The sequence below is a fragment of the Salmo trutta genome, chromosome 24 (genome assembly GCF_901001165.1).
Source record: "Salmo trutta chromosome 24, fSalTru1.1, whole genome shotgun sequence".
Taxonomy (NCBI): Eukaryota; Metazoa; Chordata; class Actinopteri; order Salmoniformes; family Salmonidae; genus Salmo; species Salmo trutta.
In genome coordinates, this window is record NC_042980.1 from 39,908,955 (window position 1) to 39,921,029 (window position 12,075).

Below are 12,075 nucleotides of genomic sequence, written 5' to 3' on the forward strand. Positions count from 1 at the left end.
ACTGGTTTGGTCATAGGATTGACGTATTAATTGTTTGTTGGTTGATCCGTGTTTCGTCTGCTTCATTTAAAAAACTGCAGTTGATACTGTCAGGCATTCATAGTTTAATCATTCATAGTTTAATCATAATCTCAAATCAACTCCTTAGCTGAGACACTTTCATGGCACTGGTCATGTGGGGTGTTTTCATTTACACACTGTGTGTGGTTTGAAATGTTTTTCCCCATTGTGTCCTAATGAACAGGACCCAGCTTAACTCTGTGTCCCTCGGCCCCATACAGAGTAATGCAGACCCGCGGGATGAGGTGTTTAGCTATAACCACCAGTTTGACGACAAGCCGTCGCTCAGTAAGTCGGAGGACAGGAAGGAGTACAACATTGGGGTGCTGCGCCACCTGCAGGTCATCTTTGGTCACCTGGCCTCCTCCAGACTGCAGTACTACGTACCCCGGGGCTTCTGGAAACAGTTCAGGTCAGTGGAGACTGGAGAGGAGAGATTGATTTACCTGGTTTGGGAGGAAAAAGATGGGTCAAATATGTACCTGTATGTTAAATACGATCTAATACTTGACCTACGCTGGATTTAGTTTGCTCTGTACAATGGAACCAATGGTTTAGTCCCAAAAGTGCTACTCTCCACCTTACCCTCATCTCCTGTCCCTCTCTCCCACCATCTCTTCTAACCTCACCCACTTAACCTCACCCCCTCCCCTCCTTTAGGTTATGGGGTGAGCCGGTGAACCTGCGAGAGCAGCACGATGCCCTGGAGTTCTTCAACTCCCTAGTGGACAGTCTGGACGAGGCTCTGAAGGCCCTGGGTCACCCGGCCATGCTTAGCAAGGTGCTGGGGGGATCCTTCGCCGACCAAAAGATCTGCCAGGGGTGCCCACATAGGTAACACACAAACCGCGCCTTAGGAAAATATCTGAAATCAATTATAGTCATCTTAACCATTAGAGGGGATTATGTGAAACTGACTTGAGATCAGGTATAGGGGCAGCATGGACTAATCCTTATTGTTAGCGCACCTCAGGATAATTGATTTGAAAATGTCAATTTCTGCACAGAGGGAGATTGTTTGTAGTGGTTTAATTAGAGCTGGGCGACATGACATAACAATCATATCTCGATTTGGGCGATTCACGATATACAGTTGAAGTTGGAAGTTTACATAAACTTATTAGGTTGGAATCATTGACTCGTTTTTCAACCACTCAACAAATTTATTGTTAACTTCTTGCGGATCATTGGGACGCTAGCGTCCCATTTCGAAAACTTCCAGTGAAATTGCAGAGCGCTAAATTCAAATAAAATCACTATAAATATTAAGCTTTCATGAAATCACAAGTGCAATACATCAAAATAAAGCTTAGCTTGTTGTTAATCCAGCCGCCGTGTCAGATTTCAAAAAGGCAAAAGCAAACCATGCGATTATTTGAGGACAGCGCCCAGCACACAAATGCTTAAGAAATCATTTTCAACCAGGGAGTTGCGACACGAAAGTCAGAAATAGCAATATAATATATGCCTTACCTTTGAAGATCTTCTTCTGTTGGCACTCCAAAAGGTCCCAGTTACATTACAATGGTGCTTTTGTTCGATAAATTCCTTTTTTATATCCATAAAAACTCAGTTTAGCTGGCGCACTTCAGTCAATAATCCACTCGGTTTCCCTCCTTCAAAATGCATACAAAATGAATCCCAAACATTACCAATAAACTTATCCAAACAAGTCAATCAACGTTTATAATCAAACCTTAGGTACCCTAATACGCAAATAAACAATAAAATATAAGACGGAGAATCGTTATTGTCTTTACCGGAGAAAAATACCAAAGAACGCGCTCTCATTCACGCGCTTGGAAACACTACAGCCAAAATGGGGGCCACCTAGAAAAACTACAATTTCTGGCTCATTTTTCCAAAAACCAGCCTGAAACAACTCTTTCTTAAGACTGTTGACATCTAGTGGAATCCCTAGGAACTGCAATCGGGCACGATTTTGCCCTATAATAAAAGTGCCAGCCTTTTAAATCAGTGGTAGGATTAATTTTTTGTAGTTGTTGGGGGGGGTGGTTTGTTCTCGGGGTTTCGCCTGCCATATCATTTCTGTTATACTCACAGACATTATTTTAACAGTTTTGGAAAGTTTAGAGTGTTTTCTATCCAAATGCATATCCTAGCTTCTGGACCTGAGTAGCAGGCAGTTTACTTTGGGCACGCTTTTCATCCAAAATTACGAATGCTGCCACCTACCCTAATGAAGTTAAGGACAACAAAGTCAAGGTATTGGAGTGGACATCAAAAAGCCCTGACCTCAATCCCATAGAACATTTGTGGGCAGAACTGAAAAAGCGTGTGCGAGCAAGGAGGCCTACAAACCTGACTCAGTTACAGCAGCTCTGTCAGGAGGAATGGGCCAAAATTCAACCAACTTATTGTGGGAAGATTGTGGAAGGCTACCCCAAACATTTGACCCAAGTTAAACAATTTAAAGGCAATGCTACCAAATACTAATTGAGTGTATGTAAACTTCTGACCCACTGGGAATGTGATGAAAGAAATAAAAGCTGAAATAAATCATTCTCTCAACTATTATTCTGACATTTCACATTCTTAAAATAAAGTGGTGATCCTAACTGACCTAAGACAGGGCATTTTTACTAGGATTAAATGTCAGGAATTGTGAAAAACTGAGTTTAAATGTATTTGGCTAAGGTGTGTAAACTTCTGACTTCAACTGTAAATCTAATTTTAAATAAGCGTGGTTGTACAATTTAAAGGTCAAATACAGTATTTCTAACAGTCAGCAATAATCTAATGAATTCAGGGCTTGTGAGTTACACCTAGGCTAAATATAAGCCTTCCACAACCATAAGACCACCAATAATTGAGTTATTTTATCAAAATAGTTAACCTGCTTTTTTTTGGTGCAATAATCACTGATCTGGATCTCAAGTCTATGTATCTTAGTATGATAATGCACTTTTTTGTTACATATTTATCTAGAACCATGCATAATGCACATTGACCAATAATGACTAACTTCTTGTAGCAGGTATTAGGCTATAAAAAATTAACACAGGTCTCATCAACAGTCTCTCAAGCCCTCATGCTAGTGATTAGCCAGCTAATCTTTATATTTCAAGTTTAGCCAACTTGGCTCTATTTGCAAGATTACAAGGTTGAACAGTTGAGTTGTTATGAACATGCCCTTCTGTCTGTCTCCAACTGTTTGAAAAGCATGTTAGCCTGTCCACTTGGTTCAGATGTTGAAATCAAGTGGCCTACCTTGTTTCTCAGAATGAGAACGAGTTGCCAATTCCTTATGTAATTGTTTTATACTTATTGCACATTCATAAAACACAAACTAGACAGCTAGTATAACAGTCTTTGTCTAAAATGCTGCTAGTGACAAACTGAACATTAATTTTCCAGATTCAATGCTCATTTATACTCTCGTTTTAGTAGTGTCTACTTTGCGCACATTTTGAGTAGTTGAGACATAAAAAAGGTATGGTTAGACAAGTTAACTTCTCTATTACAGTAAAATAATATCTCAATGTGTTTTGGTGTCCATATGACCAATTCTGTTGGAGCAAACCTCAAATGCAAATAGCGAGTTGAAACCGCTTGTCAGAACTGTTGGCGTGAGAGGCAGGGGGAGAGGCTTGGGGGTGTGTGTGTAAACCATAGAAAAAGAGATGAACTGTTATCTGTCCAAAATAAAGCCAATGGGTTTATTTTGGACCTAAGCTTGTCGACCTGCCTTCATGCCTTTGGGACAACAACTGCCAGTGTTAGGGCGGAAACGTGCATCTTGTCATTTATACAGATCTCTGGTTTAAATGGGAAGGTGAACACAGCACAGAGGGGCGGAGACAGGACCAAAAATACAACATGAGAACAAGCGGACATAAACGCTCATAAAAATACAAAATAACAACCTTGATTCTTGCGATACAGTCATTTGGAATATTGCGCAAAAACATATATTAGAATTAATCAAATGAATTCGATATATCGCCCAGCCCTAGGTTTAATATGAGGCTGCTACAGTGTTGGTGGTAACTTATGTGGATACTGTGTGTCTGTGTGCGCGTGTCTGTGCATGTGTGCGTGCTCCAGATATGAGTGTGAGGAGTCGTTCACCACTCTGAATGTAGACATCAGGAACCACCAGAACCTGTTGGACTCTATGGAGCAGTATGTCAAAGGAGACCTGCTGGAGGGAGCCAACGCATACCACTGTGAGAAGTGTAACAAGAAGGTGAGACAACTCACTTTGGCCTGATTAGTCAGCGACGTGAATGCTGATGTCTGTTATCAGAACTCTGTTCAGGAGCTGGAGATGGCTGACCTAACTGGGGTAGTCCTGCTCTGTAGCATACAGCTGTTTGATTAACTGTGGTAGGTCTACTGTGTAGTCTATTTCTGAACCACTCCAAATAATATATTCTAATCACATCTTTTTCCAACAAGCTACAGTGCATTCGGAAAGTATTCAGACCCCTTGACTTTTCCACATTTGGTTACGTTACAGCCTTATTCTAAAATGGATTAAATTGTTTTTTTCCAGTCATCAATCTACACACTGCCCCATAATGACAAAGCGAAAAACTGGTTTTTAGAAAGTTTTGTGAATGTATTAAAAACTGATCACATTTACATAACTATTCAGACCCTTTACTCAGTACTTTGTTGAAGCACCTTTGGCAGCGATTACAGCCTCAAGTATTCTTGGGTATGATGCTACAAGCTTGGCACACCTGTATTTGGGGAGTTTTTCCCATTCTTCTCTGCAGATCCTCTCAAGCTCTGTCAGGCTGGATGGGGAGTGTCGCTGTACAGCTATTTTCAGGTCTCTAGAGATGTTCGAACGGGTTCAAGTCCGTGCTCTGGATTGGCCATTCAAGGACATTCATAGTCTTGTCCCGAAGCCACTCCTGCATTGTCTTGGCCCCAGTCTGAGGTCCTGAGTGCTCTGGAGCAGGTTTTCAACAAGTATCTCTCTGTACTTTGCTCCGTTCATGGTCTCCCAGTCCCTGCCGCTGAAAAAGATCCCCACAGCATGATGCTTCCACCAACATGCTTCACCGTAGGGATGGTGTCAGGTTACCTCCAGACGTGACGTTTGGCATTCAGGCCAACGAGTTCAGTCTTGGTTTCATCAGACCAGAGAATCTTGTTTCTCATTGTCTGAAAGTCCTTTAGGTGCCTTTTGGCAAATGCCAAGAGAGGCTGTCATGTGCCTTTTACTGAGGAATGGCTTCAGTCTGGTCACTCTACCATAAAGGCCTGATTGGTGGAGTGCTGCATAGATGGTTGTCCTTCTGGAAGGTTCTCCCATCTCCACAGAGGAACTCTGGAACTCTCAATGACCATCATTGTTCAGTTTTGCTGGGCGGTCAGCTCTAGGAATAGTCTTGGTGGTTCTAAACTTCTTCCATTTAAGAATGATGGAGGCCACTGTGTTCTTGGGAACCTTCAATGCTGCAGACATGTTTTGGTACCCTTCTCCACATCTGTGTCTCGACACAATCCTTCGACCTCATGGTTTGGTTTTTGCCGTTATATAGACAGGTGTGTGCCTCCCAAATCATGTCCAATCAATTGAATTTACTAAAAGGTGGACTTCAATCACGTAGAAACATCTCAAGGATGCTCAATGGAAACAGGATGCATTTGAGCTCTTTTTGGAGTCTTCTAGCAAAGGGTTTGAATACTTATGTAAGTAAGGTATTTCTGTTTTTTATTTTGAATACATTTGCAGAAATGTTCTCAAAAAAATTGCTTTGTCATTATGGGGTGTTGGGGTGATTGAGTAAAAAAATTTTAATCACTTTTAGAATAAGGCCATAACGTAACAAAATGTGGGAAAAGGTCAAGGGGCCTAAATACTTTCCGAATGCACTAGATTTCATGGCTAGTAGCAGTAACAGGTTGGTCCTCTTCCTCCCCCTATAAGTAGAAGGCTAGTAGCAGTAACAGGTTGGTCCTCTTCCTCCCCCTATAGGTAGAAGGCTAGAACCAGTAACAGGTTGGTCCTCTTCCTCCCCCTATAAGTAGAAGGCTAGAACCAGTAACAGGTTGGTCCTCTTCCTCCCCCAATAGATAGAAGGCTAGTAGCAGTAACAGGTTGGTCCTCTTCCCCTCCTCCCTCCAGGTGGACACAGTGAAGCGTCTGCTGATCAAGAAGCTTCCTCCAGTGCTGGCCATCCAGTTGAAGAGGTTTGACTACGACTGGGAGAGGGAGTGTGCCATTAAGTTCAACGACTACTTTGAGTTCCCCAGGGAGTTGGACATGGAGCCCTACACTGTAGCCGGGGTGGCCAAGCTGGAGGGGGACGACGTCAACCCAGAGAACCAGGTTAAGGATGGCATGATGTTCACACAGATTATTACATTATTGGGTGTAGAAATACGGAATATATTTTCATGTGTTCATATTGACGTAGTGGTCGTTCTCATTTCAAATATCTGAAATATTTGATGTAATTCAGATGGGACCGCATTTAAATGGCTGGGACCACATATAAACTGTCGCTTTTTAAATTAAGCAATTGTGGTTCACTTGAACATCAATTATTGCGATAAATGCAGAAATGGCAATACACTGAATTATCGCGATACTAAACCGATCATCCGTATGGTGTCCTGCCACCAGGTGATCCAGCAGAACGAGCCCTCTGATCCAGAGCCCCCGGGCAGCTCCAAGTACCGCCTGGTGGGGGTGCTGGTCCACTCAGGCCAGGCCAGCGGTGGACACTACTACTCCTACATCACGCAGAGGAACGTGGGCGGGGCCGACGGCGAGCGGAACCGCTGGTACAAGTTTGACGACGGCGACGTGACTGAGTGCAAGATGGACGACGAGGAGGAGATGAAGAACCAGTGCTTCGGAGGGGAATACATGGGCGAGGTGTTTGACCACATGATGAAGAGGATGTCCTACCGGCGCCAGAAGCGCTGGTGGAATGCCTACATCCTTTTCTACGAACGCATGGACTCACTGGACAAGGACAGCGAGCTGGTCAAGTACATCCAGGAGCTGACCATCTCGTCCTCGTCCAACAACAAGCCGTCGCACCAGGTCAAGATGCCCAACGTCATCGAGTGCAGCGTGCGCAAGCAGAACGTGCAGTTCATGCACAACCGTATGCAATACAGCCTGGAGTATTTCCAGTTTGTTAAGAAACTTCTGACCTGTAACAGTGTCTATTTAAACCCTCCGCCAGGTACGTGGAACACACACACACACACTGGCTTCAATATACCTTCTAGAGCTCTTTTTAAGGCAGGTGCTGTTGATGCTACACTGAGGTTCTGTTTGTCACCTTTGTTCCCTCTTGTTTTGGCCCTTGCTAGTCATGACTCTACGTGGACATTTTTCCACTGTAGAGCCCTTCTCTTGTGTACAGCCCAAGAAGAGAGATTGCTTTCACAGTGATCTGCTTTTGTCATTTGTGCACTGTGAAAGGCCCAGCCTCACTACTTAGTATAGCTAACTCTCAGCCCTGTTAAAGTAGCCCCAGTAGTACCATAAAAATGCTTTTTATCACTGTAATAACGATTGAAGACTTTTGACATGTTTTAATAGCTGATATTTTCATTCCTTTCAATATTTAATAAGATAAATATACCCCCTCCTTTTAATCTTACCGCTGGTAACATGCATACAGATGCACCACTCCCTTGGAGAGTTGCATAGAGAGGGAGAGTATAGGATGGCAGAGCTGAACATTATATTGGCTGACGGTAAACTGCAGCAGTTTCCTCTGACTTATGAAGTTAATATGAGCCAATGCATTATTAATGCATCCAGGCCACAGTATACCTCCTATCTATCTATCTATCTATCTGGCTGGCTGGCTGGCAAATTAACTAACTACTGCAGGGTTTGCCATCAGTGTAAAAGCACTTGGTTGGGATGAAATGCTTCAGCTCATCAATTATGTATGTATGGGGTGCTTGTTTCTTTTTGGTGTCTTGTGTGCAAACGGGCAACTCTTATCGTTAATGTCTCCAATTTCAGCCTGTTATTGAGGAGTAAGCAGCAGATGTGGTCATAGGGCTCTATTTAAACAGTGAGATTTTAGGATTCTGCTCCAGTGACTGACTCACACATTAACTCTGAAATTGAAATAACTCCCTGCGTGAAGATCAAGAATAGGCTAGTCTCTGGCGCTCCAGGTTTCTTCATAATCCTTCACCATTTGCATCCACAGAGGAAACCTTCATTTTCGTACATTGTTTTTTATGACCAATGTTTTTATTGAAACGTTCCAGTAGGAAGTCTGATGTTAAGTTGTGACTGAAGTCTGAACCGATGTTTATGTTGTGTGTCAGGACAAGACCATCTACTGCCCGATGCAGAGGAGATGGCTATGATTAGTGTTCAGCTGGCTGCTAGGTTCCTCTTCAGCACTGGTTTCCACACCAAGAAAGTAGTGAGGGGGGCCGCCAGTGACTGGTGAGTTCTGTCGATCTGTCTGACCTTTCAACCTTGACCTGTGTTCATGTATGGAGCGGAGTCAATCATCTTTCTGTTTTCTTATTCTCTTTGTTTTCCTCCTCTCTCACAACTGTCTGCATCTATCCCTGTCTCTACAGTCTCACTCTCTCTCTCTTTCTCTCCAGTACCTTGCATCATTCTCTCTACATCTGAATCTCTCACCCCTGTCCTTAAACCATGGTGTATCTCTGTTTCTTTCTCCATCTCCAGGTATGATGCGCTGTGCATCCTGCTGAGACACAGTAAGAATGTACGCTACTGGTTTGCACACAACATCCTGTTTGCCTACGCCAACCGCTTCTCCGAGTACCTGCTGGAGTGCCCCAGCGCTGAGGTCCGGGGCGCGTTCGCCAAACTCATTGTCTTCATCGCACACTTCTCCCTTCAAGACGGACCCTGCCCCTCGCCCACAGCATCACCTGCTGGCGCCTCCACCCAATCACAGGTGAATGGCTTGTTCTCCTGGTCCTAAAACAGAAACTGCCTATCAGGGAGGTGTTTAGTATGCATGAAACGGGAGAAATGTTTTGAAACCGAGCAGCTACTACTTGGAATTGTCAGAAGACAATCGTCTTATTTTCGGCTTCAGTTTTCAAGTGTTTCCCCCGTTTCATGTATACTGAGAATGACCCATACGAAGCACTTTTACTCTGGTCTGGTGGAGTATGTGTTAAACTTGTCTGTCTGTCTGGGTCAGGCATGTGATAACCTGCGTCTCAGTGACCACCTGTTGAGGGCTGTGTTGAACCTCCTCAGGAGAGAGGTGTCAGAGCATGGCCGACACCTGCAGCAGTACTTCAACCTCTTCGTCATGTACGCCAACCTGGGTAAGGAAAACATCCTGTCATGCACACCTACTCTGACAACTCCTTGATTAATGGGTAGAGAGTGTATGGCTCACTGGCAATGGACAGACACATTTCTCTTCATGCCTCACTTTCTTCTCTCGCCCTCCCTCTCTCTCTCCTGCCCTCTCTCCTTCCCTTCTCCAGGGCTGGCAGAAAAGACTCAGTTGTTGAAGCTGAGTGTCCCAGCTACCTTCATGCTGGTGGCTCTAGACGAGGGACCCGGTCCTCCCATAAAGTACCAGTATGCAGAGCTGGGGAAACTCTACACCGTCGTCTCCCAGCTGGTGCGCTGCTGTGATGTGGCCGCACGCATGCAGTCATCCATCAATGGTGCGTTCACACAGATGTCAGAGGTGGTGACCTCTGGTTCTCAGGGTTAACGGACAAAGACAAACCAGTATCAGCTGGGTTGTATTCATTGTATGCAATTGAAAAAAGGCCGTAATCTATCTCCCTCTCTCTCTTCCAGGTAACCCCCCTCTCCCTAACCCGTACGGCGATGCCAACCAGACCACCCCGGTGATGCCTGTGCAGCAGCTGGTGGGAGAGATCCTTTTTGTTAGGACCAGCTACGTGAAGAAGATCATCGAGGACTGCAGCAACTCAGAGGAGACAGTCAAGCTGCTGCGCTTCAGCTGCTGGGAAAACCCCCAGTTCTCCTCTACTGTACTATCAGAGCTGCTCTGGCAGGTAAGTTAAAACTGCTGAATCACACACACATGCTCACACACACACACACAATCATCATATACACTGCTGCTACACTGTTTATCATGTCCTGATGCCTAGTCACCTTACACCTATACATATCTAACTCTATCGATCCAGTATCCCTACACATTGTCAATATGGTACTGGATATGACTGACCCTGTATATACACTGAACAAAAATATAAACGCAACATGTAAAGTGTTGGTTTCGTGAGCTGAAATAAAAGATCCCAGAAATGTTCCATACGTACAAAAAGCTTATTTCTCTCAAATTTTGTGCACATTTGTTTACATCCCTGTTAGTGAGCATTTCTCTTGTGCCAAGATAATCCATCCACCTGACAGGTGTGGCATATCAAGAAGTTGATTTAAATAGCATGATCATTACACAGGTGCACCTTGTGCTGGCGACAATAAAAGGCCTCTTTAAAATGTGCAGTTTTGTCACACAACACAATGCTACAGATGTCTCAAGTTTTGAGGGAGTGTGCAATTGGCATACTGACTGAAGGAATGTCCACCAGAGCTGTTGCCAGAGATTGAATGTTCATTTCTCTACCATATCACCTCCAATGTCATTTTAGAGAATTTGGCAGTACCTCCAACCGGCCTCACAAACGCAGACCACGTGTAACCACGCCAGCCCAGGACCTTCACATCTGGCTTCTTAACCTGTGGGATCGTCTGAGACCAGCCACCTGGACAGCTGATGAAACAGAATCATTTCTGCACAAACTGTCAGAAACTTCTCAGGGAAGCTCATCTGTGTGCTCGTCGTTCTCACCAGGGTCTTGACCTGACTGCAGTTCGGTGTCGTAACCAACTTCAGTGGGCAAATGCTCACATTTGATGGCCACTGGCACGCTGAAGTGTGCTCTTCACGGATTAATCCTGGTTTCAACTGTACCAGACAGATGGCAGACAGCGTGTATGATGTCAACAATGTGAACAGAGTGCCCATGGTGGAGTTATGGTATGGGCAGGCAAAGCTACAGACAACGAATACAATTGCACTTTATCAATGGCAATTGGAATGCAGAGATACCGTGACAAGATCTTTTTTGGTTGGAACCAAAACTCTCAAATTTGGACTCCAGACCAAAGGACAGATTTCCACCGGTCTAATGTCCATTGCTCGTGTTTCTTGGCCCAAGCAAGTCTCTTCTTCTTATTGGTGTCCTTTAGTAGTGGTTTCTTGGCAGCAATTCGACCATGAAGGCCTGATTCACGTAGTCTCCTCTGAACAGTTGATGTTGACATGTGTCTGTTACTTGAACTCTGTGAAGCATTTATTTGGGATGAAATTTCTGAGGCTGGTAACTCTAAGGAACTTATCCTCTGCAGCAGAGGTAACTCTAGGTCGTCCTTTCCTGTGGCGGTCCTCATAAGAGCCAGTTTCATCATAGCGCTTGATGGTTTTTTGCGACTGCACTTGAAGAAATTGATTGACCTTCATGTCTAAAAGTAATGATGGACTGTCATTTCTCTTTGCTTACTTGAGCTGTTCTTGCCATAATGTGGACTTGATCTTTTACCAAATAGGGCTATCTTCTGTATATCAACCCTAACTTGTCATAACACAACTGATTGGCTCAAAAACCCTGGAATGAGTAGGTGTGTCCAAACTTTTGACTAGTACTGTGTGTATATATAAACATACCCCCAGTAATCGTCAACATACTCAATTGAGTTGCTATGGCAGGTAATAACCACCGTAGGCCCATATACCCCAGTGGGCAGCCAACACCACTAGAAAACACTACATCTCAGAAGCCTTTGGTCTCGTCCTCTACCTCCCAAGTGGTGTTTTTCATATTTCTGTGTGTTAGATCTTATTGATAATGTGTGTTTTGTTATCCCCCAGGTGGCGTACTCCTACACCTACGAGCTGAGGCCTTACCTGGACCTGCTGCTGCAGATCCTGCTCATCGAGGACTCCTGGCAGACACACAGGTACGTCACACTCAGGGGAAAGACGCCTGGCAGACACACAGGTAACG

The 12,075-nt window shown here is 44.3% G+C and overlaps 1 protein-coding gene across 6 annotated transcripts in view; it reads left to right on the top strand.

Moving 5' to 3' along the window:
* The window catches only part of LOC115161300 (probable ubiquitin carboxyl-terminal hydrolase FAF-X), a 69,281-nt gene that overhangs the window by 48,953 nt on the left and 8,253 nt on the right, over window positions 1–12,075 (top strand). For all 6 annotated transcript variants that reach the window (XM_029712160.1, XM_029712165.1, XM_029712163.1 and 3 more), the window contains 11 exons: window positions 282–472; window positions 721–894; window positions 4,129–4,270; window positions 6,167–6,370; window positions 6,668–7,238; window positions 8,350–8,473; window positions 8,726–8,960; window positions 9,213–9,342; window positions 9,508–9,693; window positions 9,833–10,053; window positions 11,940–12,028. In XM_029712160.1, the coding sequence (XP_029568020.1) occupies window positions 282–472; window positions 721–894; window positions 4,129–4,270; window positions 6,167–6,370; window positions 6,668–7,238; window positions 8,350–8,473; window positions 8,726–8,960; window positions 9,213–9,342; window positions 9,508–9,693; window positions 9,833–10,053; window positions 11,940–12,028 (2,267 nt within the window). The remainder of the gene's footprint in view (window positions 1–281; window positions 473–720; window positions 895–4,128; window positions 4,271–6,166; window positions 6,371–6,667; window positions 7,239–8,349; window positions 8,474–8,725; window positions 8,961–9,212; window positions 9,343–9,507; window positions 9,694–9,832; window positions 10,054–11,939; window positions 12,029–12,075) is intronic.